Below are 15,215 nucleotides of genomic sequence, written 5' to 3'. Positions count from 1 at the left end.
TTTGTACCAATGACACCAGTTAAAACACCTCCCACACTGGGTTTTTAATTTCACTGACAGATGAGAGAAGAATAGTGTTTCCCTAGGAACAATTGAGTGCTAAGAAAACCCTATTCTTCCATTACACAAACATTATCTGCACATTTATTACTATAAACAATGACCTGTAAAGGCCCACAGATTGTTTTCTGTGGTGAACAAATACAGGTCTTGCCCTGGGTCACTTTCCATGCTCAAACTGGAAGGTGCTATGTGAATATGCTTCTTTAGAGAGGATAAGAAAACCTTAGATTTAAGTGGTCCATTTTCTATTCAACACTTGTTCATTCTTGAGCAAAAAAAGATGAATCAAGATGCTTCAGTAGTACTCAAAAATGTGTCAAAAAAGAAACTAATCTAAGGGAGCAGAAATTCTAGCTCTCTTGTATCAAAGTCATAGGGGCAAAAAGAAATGTCACTCCAGTCTGCCTAAATGAATGTGAGACAAGTTGGAAGACAATAGGCCACTGACATGAATGGTAATTGTGCAAGAGCATAGCAAGATACTGCTTTAACAGGTCTTGTATAGCAGAACTCCCTTTGTGTCTAACAACTTTATAAGCTTCAATGTGATTATACTATACACTCTATACATCCAAAATCATGATTTTATAACCATAGTTGAGCACAGTATATGGGTATTTCTTATCAAAATGTATTGCACTAATATTTAATTAAAGCATAAATGAGTGCCTGCTATTTTTGCTACCAAATGCTTTTGGTCTTTATAATAAGACTTATCAGCTTTTATCCCTTTCCCTTTAGATATGAATACTTTTCTAATTCTACTTTCTCAAGGCTGGCTTCAAACAGTAGCATATCATTCCACTTTAAAAATTACCTTTCATGACACATTGACCTTGTTTGAATTACTGAGCCTTCTGCCTATGCATACAGCCCTTTCATGATGAGATGCAATTAAACCTGGAAATCTCTAATTAACCACAATTTTGCATTTCATCCTAGCCAGGAAACTAAAGTTACCAGCTTCAGAACAAGCCAGGATGGTAAACCGACTTTAATCTGGCTTGTTTCAAAACTGGTAGCCATGGTTTCCTGTTTTGGATGAAATGGAACACTGTGGTTAATTAGACTTCTTGGTTTAATCACAGCTCACCGCGTGTGTAGGCAGAAGACTTCTGCATATCATGGCTTAATAAGCCAACATACAATAATCCAAATGAAGCCATTGTCTTCTATTTTAGTATTTATTTCAGAATTCATTATTACAAGAGATAGTGATGGCCTTCAGTTTTAGGCAGCTTTATAAAAAGAATTAGGCAAATTCAAATGATATCTCTGTCAATGCCATGTTGACTAAATTGAACCACCATATCCAGGTCCTCTGATTATCAGATTCTGGGAGCAAGCAACAAGAGAAGTCCATCTCCATCTTGCAAGGGCTAGCAGTTGGATTTGTTTTTTACCTTTCCCTCCTTTGAACAGTAACGCCCACATTACAAGTTGCTTTTGGGACTCCTTTCAACTACTAAAGCAGCCTGCAATGAGGCCTGGGGAGCTGTTTGAGAAATGAACGTCTGAAGTCCACAAACTAATATCTTATTTTAAGTCCTGAAAACAAAAAAATTAATTTTATCTTGCTAAAAAACAACTTGTGTTATTAAAAAGCTATTCTTTCTTTTAGTACCTAGTGAAACAAAAAGACAGCAGGAGTTTGATTACACAATAACCAATACCTTAGTATCACATCTGTAGATCATTGTTAACAATGAATAATAGATGAAGGTTCCATTTGATCAACATTATTAAGATTCCATCATCTGGTGCTAGCTGTTGCTTACCAGAGAAGTGTATTTGAGGCTAGATTTGCCAGACATGGCTTTTGATTTTTAGATATAAGCCAGGATCCAAGTGTTTTCCACTCATACACTGGAGCTTTTCTGCCTCTCCTTCCCACATCAATCCCTCCTTTAACACCACCCCCATTGCTCCCGAAGGAGCAAAAATCAATGTAACAAAAGAGAGCATATTTAGGAAATAAAACCAGCAAACTTGCTCTCCACAGAAGGAAGCACTTGCTTTGGCTCCTAGACAGAAGCACAAACAGTAAGAAGTAACACAATCTTTCTGTTTAGGTAGGTTTGTGATAGAAGGTCTCCCTGGCTGTTCTCCCTAGAGATTATGAAGCATATAGATTCTGCCAGCTTTGATGACAATAGATGACTAAAGATAATCAAAGTGCAAAATTGAGTGGGGTAGTGGTGGTTAGGAAGGAAGGTGGGGAGAGGCTTCCATTAGAGATCTTTACGTACCCTGGGGGGGGGCTTTTCATATTTTGGGAATGTTAGACCCCAAAATAACACAGCCAAATTTTAGCTTCCAAAAATTTATGGGAGTTGGTGTGATCTCTTTTTAAAAGGGGGGCAGGTTACCAACAGGCAATTGCAAAACTGAATTAAATGTTTATGTGAATCAAAAAGCTAAAATTAAAGGTGAACTTGGGAATGTAGAAGTAGCCAACTTTGCTTTCTCCTCACAGCCCCAGTTATCTTTTTAATTATTCTTATTATTAGTCCAAACTAGGAACTGCAAAAAGCATTAACAAAATAAATAGAATTATCAACGCAGCCAAAGCAAAGAGAGTGGCACCAAAATTTAACATTGAAAGGAGTGTCAACCCACAGGGGGGAAAATAAAATACATTTTGGGTACGATGCACTTCCAGTCATAACAACAGTAATTCTAAGTGAAGATATTTCCATGTATAACTTTCTAGCTTGCTTGAAATGTCAAAAAATGCCGAGTTTTCCAGTGCAATCCTGTACACATATTGTCAGAAGCAAGTCCCATTGAGTTGTGGCACTCATGCCCTGATAAAGATGCAAAAGATAGCAGCCTTACAGAGCAATCCTTCTCCTACCCCCAGATTTGCTGGCTGGAGGGAATTAGAAAAGAGTGAAGGCCCACCATGGATGCCCCTGCTACGTCTTGGACAGCTCTGTGAGTGTAGAGCTCCAACTGGTGATTCTTTTGCCAACAGTGAGCACCAAAACTGGGTGTTTTGGGGGGGGTCAGGGGTAGCCTAGGATCCACTGCATCCAATGAACCTATGCTCATCTGAGGGCCTCCGGGTTCAGGCCTTCATTCTATGCCAGCCTGTAATCAAACGGGAGGGGTCATGAAGAAAAAGATCTGGCCTAGGGGAAGAGATAAATTGCCTGCTACACACTTCACATCCAGGCTGGTGAGAGCTGGCAAGGCTTTGAATGTGGCAGACAATCAGCCGCTTAACACCCCCTAACACCACATAGGACTGCACTGGAAGTTTTGTTTGTTTTTAACTGAAGTTTTAATTACAATTTTTGAACAATGCAATTAAAGTAACATTCCCACAAAAAAACCCTGGAAACTTTAAAAGGAGGGGAGACATGAGCTGTGAGGGGTTTTGACCATATAAATTAGAAGTACACTAAGTTTCCAACTACAATGCATACACATGTCAAGAAAAGCTGACCAAATGTTCTAATGTTACTCTTTGTGCTCACACTGATACATTGCCAGATCAAATAAGGACATTAAGTGAATTGTGTTCACCCTATGGAATGAATCAGATTTTCACACAGGTATATAAAATAAGCACCTGTTTTTTTTGGGGGGGGGAACTGTTCTAAAAAACATTCAGGTATTTGACTGCATTTCCCCCCAAACTCAATACAATTCCGATAATTAGACCTATTGTTTGACTCCTTGGTGATTAAAAAAGGAATGTCAAGAGACTCATCCAGCTTATCAATTGAAAGCTATTTCAGACAGTGATCCCTTAAGCAGCTTTTAATGCATGCAATAATCCAAATAAAGCCTATTCTTAAGACATAGAAAAATTGAGGAACATATAGCATTTCTTCCAACAGCCTCTGGGCCAACTTGCACACCACATCTTTAGGATTATATAAGTTTTTTTTAAAATGTACCCATAATAATGTAAGTCACATAGCTGGGATTACTTTGGCTTCCTGTTGAGTAGCTGCTACATAATTGGATGAACTGTGCCTCTATTTTCTTTTTTTCAAAATGTAAACCTTTTCAAAATGTTTTTCAAATTCAGGACCCAGAAGGCTTAAATATGTCCTGGACAATTTGGCTTTTTCCTTTGAACAGTAAACCTGCATTCTATTTATTTATTTATTATTATTTATTAATTAAATTTCTATACCGCCCCATAGCCGAAGCTCTCTGGGCAGTTCACAACACATAAACATCTGAACTACAAGTAAAAAAGCCATGTATAACACAAGTTAAAAATGAATTAATTAAACAAACAAAAAATATATATAAACATAATAGAACACATAACTAGCTGCAAAACTCAATACTAAAATATGAAAATGTTAAGATGTGAAATTGGTAAGAATGTTAAAAGCGTTAAGAGAATTAAAATGTCAACATATTAAATAATTTAGATGTTTAAATGTTTGAGATGTTTAAAATGTTTAAAATGCCTGGGAGAAGAGGAAGGTTTTTACCTGACGCTGAAAAGATAGTAGTGTTGGCGCCAGGCATACCTCATCAGAAAGGGTATTCCATAGTTCGGGGGCCACCACTGAAAAGGCCCTTTTTCTCGTTGTCACCCTCCAGGCTTCTCTCTGAGTAGGCACCTGGAGGAGGGCCTTTGATGTTGAGTGCAGCGTACGGGTAGGCTCATATCGGGAGAGACGTTCCATCAAGTATTGTGGTCCCAGGCCGTGTAAGGCTTTATAAGTTAAAACCAGCACCTTGAATCGGGCCCGGAAACATATAGGCAGCCAGTGCAAGCAGGCCAGAACCGGTGTTATATGTTCAGACCGCCTGGTCCCTGTCAACAGTCTGGCCGCTGCATTTTGCACAAGCTGTAGTTTCCGAACCGTCTTCAAAGGCAGCCCCACGTAGAGTGCATTCCAATAGTCAAGTTTAGAGGTTACCAGTGCATGGACAACTGAAGCAAGGTTTTCCCTGTCCAGATAAGGTAGTAGTTGGGCCACCAGGCGAAGTTGGTAAAAAGCACTCCGTGCCACCGAGGCTACCTGTGCCTCTAGTGACAGGGATGGTTCTAAAAGAACTCCCAAACTACGAACCTGTTCCTTCAGGGGGAGTGCAACCCCATCCAGGACAGGGTGAACATCCACCATCTGATCAGGAGAGCCACCTACTAACAGCATCTCAGTCTTGTCTGGATTGAGCCTCAATTTATTCGTTCTCATCCAGTCCATTATCGCAGCCAGGCATCGGTTCAGCACCTTGACAGCCTCACCTGAAAAAGATGAAAAGGAGAAGTAGAGCTGCGTGTCATCAGCATACTGATGGCATCGCACTCCAAAACTTCTGATGACAGCACCCAGCGGCTTCATGTAGATGTTAAAAAGCATGGGGGATACCACTGACCCCTGCGGAACTCCATATTGGAGGGCCCAGGGTGCCGAGCAAAACTCCCCAAGCACTACCTTCTGGAGACGACCCGCCAAGTAGGAGCAGAACCACTGCCAAGCAGTACCTCCAACTCCCAGATCAGCGAGTCTCCCCAGAAGGATATCATGGTCGATGGTATCAAAAGCCGCTGAGAGATCAAGGAGAATCAACAGAGTTACACTCCCCGTCTTTCTCCCGACAAAGGTCATCATACAGGGCGACCAAGGCCGTCTCCGTGCCAAAACCAGGCCTGAAACCCGATTGAAATGGATCCAGATAATCGGTTTCATCCAAGAGCGTCTGGAGCTGGTCCGCAACCACTCTTTCTAGGACCTTGCCCAGGAAGGTCTATAAAGCAAACTGCCTTTGAAAATCTAGTCATCTTCCAAATCTGTCATGAGGAACAGGCCCTTTGGTCCTGCAAAAAAGCTGCATGTCCAAAATCATAAACTTTAAGATAACTTTTAAGAACAGTTTGTCAGGAAGTTAGGCACTAGTTAAGCTTTGCCCATTTTCCTATGTCTAAAATTTGGACTTCCTTCTCCTCTTCACCTAGAAAAATGCTGAAACTAATTTGCAATTACAAATAATCCTTGGGATTGTATATTTTGGTCTGTGGGCTAGGAAATGAAGAGCACAAATGTACTAAAAGGTGCATGAGCTCTTCCATGCATCAGAGCCAGAATTGGTATAACTTGGCTTTCCCAGCACTACAGTGCTACTAGGAAGCTCATTTGGGTGAGTTGTGCATTGAGCATGACTGCAGGGAAACACACATCATTGTTGCTTGCCTGTAATCAAGGCTAATCTTTTACTACTTGCACATTTGAGCTTGTAATTAGCCTTTCAAGAAAAGAGTATTGTTCTAGCGTTTCAGCATACAATGATCTGAAGGAACATGATGCAGCAATGAAGCAGTGACCTTGCTGAAGTTAAACCACTTTGTTTCTGATCAGGACTTTGAGGAGAAGGTAATACATGGGAACCCATGTATGTTGAGTTCTGGGACAGAGAAAGGGGGCATAGAGGTAAATAAATAAATAAATATCTAAATTACAAAATCTGCAAGACTCTGTGATGAGTATCCAAAAAGTGTTCCAGTGGACAGATGAGAAGAATGTTCAACATTCAATTACCTACTTGTCTCATCTTATAGGGCAGTATTCAACTAAATTTTTGCACTAGTGTAAGGATTCGAACTATCACAACAGGATTTCTCCCCTCCTCTCCCCCACTCTCCTCAAATCTGCTCCCAACGGTTGGGGAACAGACTTAGGAGCGCATAGGGGGAGGAGAGGGGAGACTGTTCTGTTGCACAAGGAGAAATCCTTGCACTAACAGAACATTAGCCTGAGCACTATATTGAATACAACCCATAGACTCCTAATTCTAACTTCCCCAGTCTACTAGTACCTATGAAATCTCACAAGTCTCACTGTTTTAATTTATTAAAGACATTTATATACCACTTAATCACTTGCATTTCTAAGCAGTGTTTTTCCACATCTTAACCATTGTCCTGTTTTGCAATCTGAAATCTACTTGATGATTGGTTGTAGTACTTTCAAAACTCTGCACTTCCAACAGTGTTTGGTTAACAAAGCTAACAGACTAAATAGATGATTATCTTTGTTACAACTGTCAGTCCCCCATCACTCATGAAGCCAAATGGATCCCAAAAATCTGTGGAGATATACTCACCCGCATTGAGAGCTACTCAATCAACAGCCTGCTTGGTTAGCGAAATAGAAAGCTGACTTTTAGCCATTGTCACAATTGTTGTTGTGTGCATTTCCCCACCATTTTCTCATTAGAAATTTACAGTGTCTGAACTAGGAAGTGGATTGAGAGTAATGGCAAGTTGCACTGACAAGTACAAACCTCTGCATAGGTAGCTTTTGGAAGACTATGTTGTGGCCACAGCAATGCCTTTCCAGTGGCTATTGCATCTACAAAGGCAGCTGAACTGTTCTTAGTAATGAATGGTCTAATTCACCCAAGATATCTCCAGTCTTAGCAATTATCAGCTTTGTTATATTTATTTTCACTTGGGAGTTGCAGCTCAAGTACAGAATCAGTCTTTTCATCCCTGCACACTGTCAGTAAAGAAGATGTACTTGACAGTATGGCAGTAACCACCTGAAACTTGATTAATGAATGCCACTCCGGAGAAACTGGGGTTTTTGCTGACTAGCATAACAAATGTTTCTCCCAGGGAGGATGAGGTGCTAGACAACTGTAAATTTCTAGATCTTCTATAAACTTCTTTTGGCCTGGTTAGGGTGCTGGCTACAAGACATGATTCAGCAAGTATTCAGAGTGGTTCTGTTCATTTCTGGCAAGATCTAAGAGACTGGCAATTGTTTGACACTCCATTGGAATGCTTGCTGGAAGGTCCCATTTTGTCTCTCATCTTCAGTTTGTATGAGGGTTCTGGAAGTGATTGTGTGGAGACAAAAAACACCAATAATTCTTTACTTTCCAATTCTGAGTCAAATCATGTTCTCTTAGTACTTTCCTTGCATCAGGAAACTTGATGAGGGTGGGAAGGATCAGGATAATGATTACTGATGGGGGTCTGCATGCTTTAACTTGCAAAAATCACAGTGAATCAGGAGCCAAAAATGCTTTCTAGCAAGTCCAGCTATAGTAAGTGATGCCATTTCTCCCTGGTTCAGACCTGTATCTTTTCAGCTTAAAAGTGCAGACTACTGTCATGAGACTGCCCTGGACAAGCTTAGAAGTACAAAAAGCTATGGCCTGCTTTCAAGTGTGAGAATAATCAGGAGCACATATCACCAGTGCTCTGATGCTTGAATTGCTCTTTTTGGGTACAATCACAATTCAAGTTGATTATCTGTCAAGTTCTATATAATCTAGGACTCACATGGCTAGGCTAGCATCAGACTGCCTGTGCCCCCAGGTAATTTTGGGTGTCTTCCAATAGTCAGGAATAGAATGGTATGAGGATAAAGTCCTAACACGTATGAGCGTTTTATGGATTGGGAGAACCACAAGCTAAACAATTTACTCTACTGCAAATTTTACAAATTATGCAAGTAAAGTATCACTCTTGCTTATGAATTTCACAAACAACTGTCAGACCATATGGTATTTTTTTCCACGCTGAGGAAATATATTGTTTGTGGTAAGTTACGGTTTGGCTATGTTTTAGAGAAATCATCTGTAAAGCATTTTCCTTGCTTTCTGTGTGATCCTTCAAGTTCTCTTGTGTTTCTTAATGAGCCTTCCTCTTCGTTCTGCCAATTTAAGATACACTTCCGTAATAACATAGTCTTGTTTAGTATCTCTTCACCTATAGCACATTGTTCTGACTTTCCTTTTGCCACTGTGCATACTTCAGCAAACACTATTTTCTTTACAGCATCATTTTCCAGAAAAAGCTTGTTTTTTTTACTGAGCCATGTTGATTTTAAAATGAAAACTATACTGATTTACTTAACACTTCTACAGAATTGTTATAAACTATAGTCATAGGCTCGCCTGTCTACTTGAGTGACACCATCAACTTCAATCTCAGAGGGGGGGCTCTTATCTTAAAGGTGTTCCTAATTCAGGTGCTTGTCTTCAAAATGTGATTTTTTTGCAGATGCTAACTCTTGCTTTCTAGCACTCTCCATTTTTGCTGAAGCTGTTTATTGAGTCAGGCTATTTAATAATTTGTGCCTTCTCTTTATTTGGCAGTGTTGAACATGATCCAGACAGACATAAATGTAAGAATTCTGTCACTACCAATAGCAACGTAATAGAATCCAACAGCATCTTACAAACTATAGTCAACTGAAAAGGATGAGAGAGTAATATGCATGAGATTAACGTATGAGCACTGTAATCTGCATACATTTCACAGAAGAATGTCGTTTTCAGGGAGCAAAATAATGATTTTCTAAGGAATGATGATCATTATGAAGTCCATACAAGGATCTGATGGCAATAGTTGTCTCCAACAATAAGAGATAGGATGTGCATAATAAATAGGGTTGACTGGTGATTGCAGGAAGTATATTCATGAAGCTATGGAAAAAGATAAAGCACTATTATTGTGATCTATAGCAGAAGATTTCACGCATTGTCCAAGATGCTGTTTTCAGACATTTTAGCAGTTTTATCCACAGTAAATAAGCTTCTAATTTAGAGTCTGAGCCAGGAACTGCCTCTTACAGACACTCATTTTCAAAAGCATCTAGAAAACAGTCTGCCATTCATGGCCATTAATAGGACTAGCATTGGTTGAAATGTGTCTAGTACTCTTTGGATTCAAAAGGTTCAGATGCTCAGGTACTTTTTGGGTGCTATATTCAAATTATCAATAAGTCTCTGTGCAAGCAGGTACAGTGAAAAATTACTATATAAGTCTTCCAAGGTCTTGACAATATTTATCCCAAGCCACTAATGTAAGGTACTTGTTCCTGGTTCTGCTTAAACTCTTGTAAAAAGATGTAAAGCACTTCTTTCTGTGTTCATGTACTTGATGGCCGTGATGCCGATCCAACTATATAATTTCTTAAATAGCAGGTGTTGCTAAGAAGGAAAAAAAATGAGCACAACATAAAATTTTGTAGATGCTCTACAAAGATATCCATAGATTCAATCTCTAAAGACGCTTTGGTAGAAGTGGCAAGATATCTTTCAATATGATGACATACATCTCTCCAAATTGGCAATCTATGACCATGAAAGCTTTTTTGTTAAGAGACGCATACTGATTTAATAGCCAGAATGTACTCAAGTCTTTTCTAGTTTTATGCTTCAATTACAGACCAGCCTCTTTATATTCAGAGTTGAGATTCTCTCCTTTCCTTAATGACATGACTGAAAATATACTCTCAAATATTTGGTAGTTTCTGGAAGTATGAAGCCTAAGTATACTTGCATGGCTGGATAAGATTAAATTACTTTCCACAGCGCTTGCTCTAGAGTGAATGGCAAGTCTGCTTTGTGAAACCTAGGTGAAATTGAGTTCTTTAACTCATTCATCTCCATGTAAAACAGGTTTTACATTACCATAGAAAGGAAGATAAATCTAATCAATATTTCTCTTTTCCACTTATTCAATGGAAACATGTTCCACTGCTCTTGCTGAATGTAAAAATTAACCTGGATGTGTTTGCAAACTGTAAGTGCAGCAAAAAGCAAAATGACCCCAAGACTGATATGTTACTTTGAGGGGAGAGAGGAACTGTGTCCCAAAGTATGTGATTTCAGCACAACCTGTGAAACCCGTGAAAAAGTTTACAGGCATACAAAATGTATATGCATAGGCTCTGTACGTGATGACTTATCCAACCATGCGTAGATTCACAGGTTCCACTCTCCTCTCTATACATGTTGAATGTAACATGTATCTAGTCCTCTTGTTCATTATTCACCAGAAATTATCAGAGAACAGCCCTATTATAATTAGGATAACTGATCTCAAGAAAGACAATGTAACAACAAAATGTGTTTTACAGAATATATTTTCAAACACTTGTAAACAAGTAAGCAGTATGACTTTCAATCAGAAACTAATTTTGTATTTCCAATATCCAAGTGGGTGTGCCAACAGTTAAAACAATAGTCATGACAAAAAAGAGCTGGGTTAACAGACTGCTGGTAGTACACTTTGGTCAGTTTAAAGCAAGAGAAGCCAACGTTTTTGGCTTGAGGGCCATATTGAGGATTTGCCATCACTCCAAGGGCCACATGCCAACCTGAGCCAATTCACAGAGGTGCACACACAGACTCAGCTGGGGGGCAAACAGATAGACAACAGCCTGCACACATGTATATACATAAATACAAGCACATACAGAGCAGGAGGAGCAGATAGACACATACACTGAACTCAACAGTGTTTTAGCTCTCTAGGGCAATGCTGCTGTTGGGGGGGTGTCTCTCTCTGCCCCAACACTTCCCTTTAGAGGAGAAACAAAGCCCCTTCTCCTCTGGCTGGCACCACTGTTAAGTCTGAGACAGGAAACAGGAAGCCATGCTTCTTCCTGTCCCCTAAGCCTCTCTGAGACTTTCTACCAATGGTGTCAACCATTTAAGAATGATGCCATGCCAAAGGAAGAAGGGGCCCTTCTGTAAAAGTAAAAAGTGGTGTCATCCCCCTTCCCTCCCCCTGCCATCAGATTGACGGAGACCTCTCTGCAATGGTGTGGGTGCAACAGTGCCACCTGTTTACATTTTTTTCAATATGGAGCCAAATTATTGGGGGGATTTGCAGTCCACCCAAAATTACTTGGAAGGGGGCCAGATGGTTAGTCATTCTTGCGTAAAAGCTGGCATGGAAGATCAGATAGGTCTTCTAAGTCAAAAGCTAAGAATCCATCTGTCAGTCACATTAGTCAACATTTTCACTAATTCTTCTCTCTCTCACACACACACACTGATCAGAAACGTAAAAGTCACCATGAACATTTATTCTCTTACACTACTGTTTTGTTTCTCTTACAAAATGAGCAAAGGGATGCGGCTACTACTTGCCTGGATTTGTTGTCAAGGCACCTCACATATGCAAAATAACATTTAGAGCATAGTTCCTAAGTTTAGAATATGATAGAACCCACATAAAAAAATTGTAACGTATCAGGCATCAGATAGATAGAGTGATGATTTCATATTATGCTAAAATCTGTGAAGTGCTATGACTGCAAGCAGTTGACAGTGAATAGGAATGAATGAGAAAGCCTTTAGTGCACAGAAGCAAAAACCACAAGTGCTCCATAACTTTCTTGGCCACAGGAGAAGGAAGTCAGAGAAGATGCAAAACCCTGTTGGGAGAACACATCACCTTGGGACTAAAAGTTGATGGAGAACTGTTAAGTTGGAGACAGGGGGAGAAGAGAAACAACTTGGGAAAGAAATGTAAAAAACAGAAGTGTATTGTAGCTCTCAGTGTGTATGTGTTTGGAACTTGGGAGATTGCTCTTGGATATAGGATAGCTCCTCCACTTGAAGGTATACCATGGAATTGAGAGGTACATCAAGAGTTTATTAAATCAGAAAGATATTTAAGACTATAATTGGATATGAAATCAGAGGCAACAGAAATATCAATACGCTTGGAAAATGAGCAGCTTTATGCACAGAAGTGAAGATTGGTAAACAGCCTCACATGTAAAACCTATTACTGGGTCAGAAGAACCTGGGGTCAATTTAGACTCTAGGCACCAGGCTCAAACTTTTCCATAAGCAAACCATGAACACACACCTACAACTCTAAGCACTTTTATAACTTCTCTCCTTCTATCTGCATCCTTTCCCCTTTTAGCTGCCCTCCTTTTAGCTGCTGAAATGTTTCCTTTCCACATTTGCCCCCACAAATACCGCTATGTTCCTACCTTTTCCTAAAAATGTCATAGGATGGACTTTCATTTCTACATTAAAGACTCTGGAAATTTACCAGAATTTAGCACCCCACCACACCATCTTCTATTAATCATGTTATGGTATAAGAAACCTCAGATTTCTTTTCCACTTGATTCCCACCTCTTGAAGATGTTTTGCACACACACGTCATATCAAGTAAGCATGTTCCTGTGTATCAGCTTTCTAATAAAATTTGCTTATGGATATGAGGCTTTTACGAACATGCCTGTGAGTCAAGTCACCCAAGGTAACATATCCACCAACTGCTATTCAAGCAAGAACACTAGCAAGGGGAGATCACCACTTTGTTTTGACCTTGAACAAAAAAGTGTTCTTCCTCCCGTACCTTTTCCTTACATTCCTTTTCCCTCGTGTATCTTCTCCTTTTAGTTTGCAAGTCTGGTCCTGTCTCTTTTTATTGATACGAGACATAATTCCTTCATATTTTCAACGCATTTTCAAGTTTTAAAGTTTATTCTATTGAAGTTAGATTGTAACAAGGAACTTTTTTTAAGCACCTCCTTTTTTATAATCACACTTCTGCTTTTGCACAAATTAACCTTTGCATCCATAGCCTTGTTTGTTCGGGAAAGCAACAGATCTTGGCCAGAATCAAACCATGCTGCCAACGTGCTTTGGATGTGCACTTCCTGAACAGCAGCATGCATGCTCAATGGCAAATCACTTTCAAAACTAAAGGGACTTCCAAAAGCAGTATGTAATTTGGAGAGTGGGGTAGAGGGACTGTTCAAAAAGAAAAACAAAAGAACCCCACCAGGTTTGTGCAAACCCTCGCAGCTCTTTGGTTCTTACTCACTGCCTGCAATATTACACAGTCACAGAAGTCTAAGTGCCACTGGTTTTCAATGGGACATATGGCATAAAACGATGAAAAATTGCAGTCCTTAACTCCTGAACGTATAATTATAGAAATAATGTTTTCTTAACCACCTAATTTCAAAATACAGTTGTGCTCTTGAACTAAATCAACTTCACATTTTGGTTATTACTTCTACAACATAACTTCAGCAAAACAGAGGTTAAACCAGTTGGCTTCTGAGCATACTGCTATTATCTCAATGGCTAGATCCTCTTCTTCTTAGCTAGTCTTCCCTTCCCCCAAGCATCTGCCCTCCCCAAATGATTCACTGACTTTCTATTCTGGGCACAGTACCCTCCAAGTCCTTAAACTGGCTCCACTCAACTTCCAAGCTTCTCATTCTTATTTAACTTTATTCACCCTTCTGAACTAGACTACATGGTATCTCCCCTGCCAGGTTTGCTTCTCGATGATTCTTCCTGACATAACTTCTTTTCTGCTCTATTTTTCATCTATTATCAGATCCTACCCCCACTGGCATTACAATTTCGGCTCCTTCTGGTATACCACTTTCCCAAGTCTGTAAAAAAAATGTTTCATCAATCCATCTCCCTCTTCTGTCCACATCCCTCATTGTGACCCACTTCAACAAAGGCTTGAGGAAGATCAGAAATGAGAGAGAAAACAAGTTTCACCTCTCCCCACCATTTGAATGCTTACAGATCGGCTGCTTATGGTGTGTTTTACTGATTCCTTTAAATTATTGTTATTAACACTATTTTGCTTTTATCATTATTTTTTTTACTGTCTTGTGAACTGCCATGGTAACCAGCGTACAAGTTCATAAAATAACAAATATACATTTCATCCTATTTTCATGCCAGTAAGCAGCTTTTTATTGCTTCAGTACTCTGCTAACCTTGTTTTACCAGTTGCAGTAGAAGGGCAAAGAAATGTGTCTGCCAAGGGTGTGCTAAGGAGAAAAAGAAGTTTGCAGAGAAGCTGAATTCTTTGCATCTGACTTTAGTGCAGATTATGCAGGGCAGGTAGCTGTGCCTTAACTAACTTTCTGAGGGAAAAAAAGGTAAAGGTGTCCCCGCACTTGTAGTGTGACTCATTTTCCGACTCTTAGGGTAACGTCTTGCAACGTTTACTAGGCAGACCGTATACAAGGGGTGAGATTGCCAGTTCCTTCCTCTGCCTTTCTTTACCCCCCAGCATATGCCGGGTACTCATTTTACCGACCATGGATGGAAGGAAGGCTGAGTGGACCTCGACCCCTTTTACCGGAGATTCGACTTCCTCCTTTCGTTGGAATTGAACTCCGGCTGTGAGCAGAGCTTCAGCTGCGTTACCGCTGCTTACCACTCTGCGCCACGGAGGATTATCTAAAAACTGAGGCAAGTAACGGTGATAAGAAATGAAGTTCTAGGACTTAATGACAGATTAAAAATCTAACAAATAGGCCATCCACCAAAGCATTCTTTGGCAGCTGTGAAGGAAAAAGATTGAAAATAAAACTGACAATATCTTGTATTGCCTTTATACAAATCTATAATGCAGCCACACTTGGAAT

At 39.8% G+C, this 15,215-nt stretch overlaps 1 protein-coding gene across 4 annotated transcripts in view; it reads right to left on the bottom strand.

Moving 5' to 3' along the window:
• CSTF3 (cleavage stimulation factor subunit 3) overlaps positions 1–15,215 on the bottom strand; it is a 76,839-nt gene that overhangs the window by 25,462 nt on the left and 36,162 nt on the right. The window contains exons 1-2 of one of the 4 annotated variants that reach the window (XM_061610534.1): positions 9,305–9,368; positions 5,112–5,287 (exon numbers count right to left, since the gene is read on the bottom strand). The exons of 1 other annotated variant lie outside the window; for it this stretch is intronic. In XM_061610534.1, the coding sequence (XP_061466518.1) occupies positions 5,112–5,246 (135 nt within the window). In that variant the 5' untranslated portion in view covers positions 5,247–5,287; positions 9,305–9,368. Of the gene's footprint in view, positions 1–4,523; positions 5,024–5,111; positions 5,288–9,304; positions 9,369–15,215 lie in introns of those variants that run through there. 2 more of the 4 variants (XM_061610533.1, XM_061610532.1) reach the window with 2 other exon arrangements.

This window comes from Rhineura floridana, chromosome 2, assembly GCF_030035675.1.
Source record: "Rhineura floridana isolate rRhiFlo1 chromosome 2, rRhiFlo1.hap2, whole genome shotgun sequence".
Lineage (NCBI taxonomy): Eukaryota > Metazoa > Chordata > Lepidosauria > Squamata > Rhineuridae > Rhineura > Rhineura floridana.
Note: the sequence above shows the minus strand (reverse complement) of the source record. Positions and strands in the feature narration are given on the sequence as shown.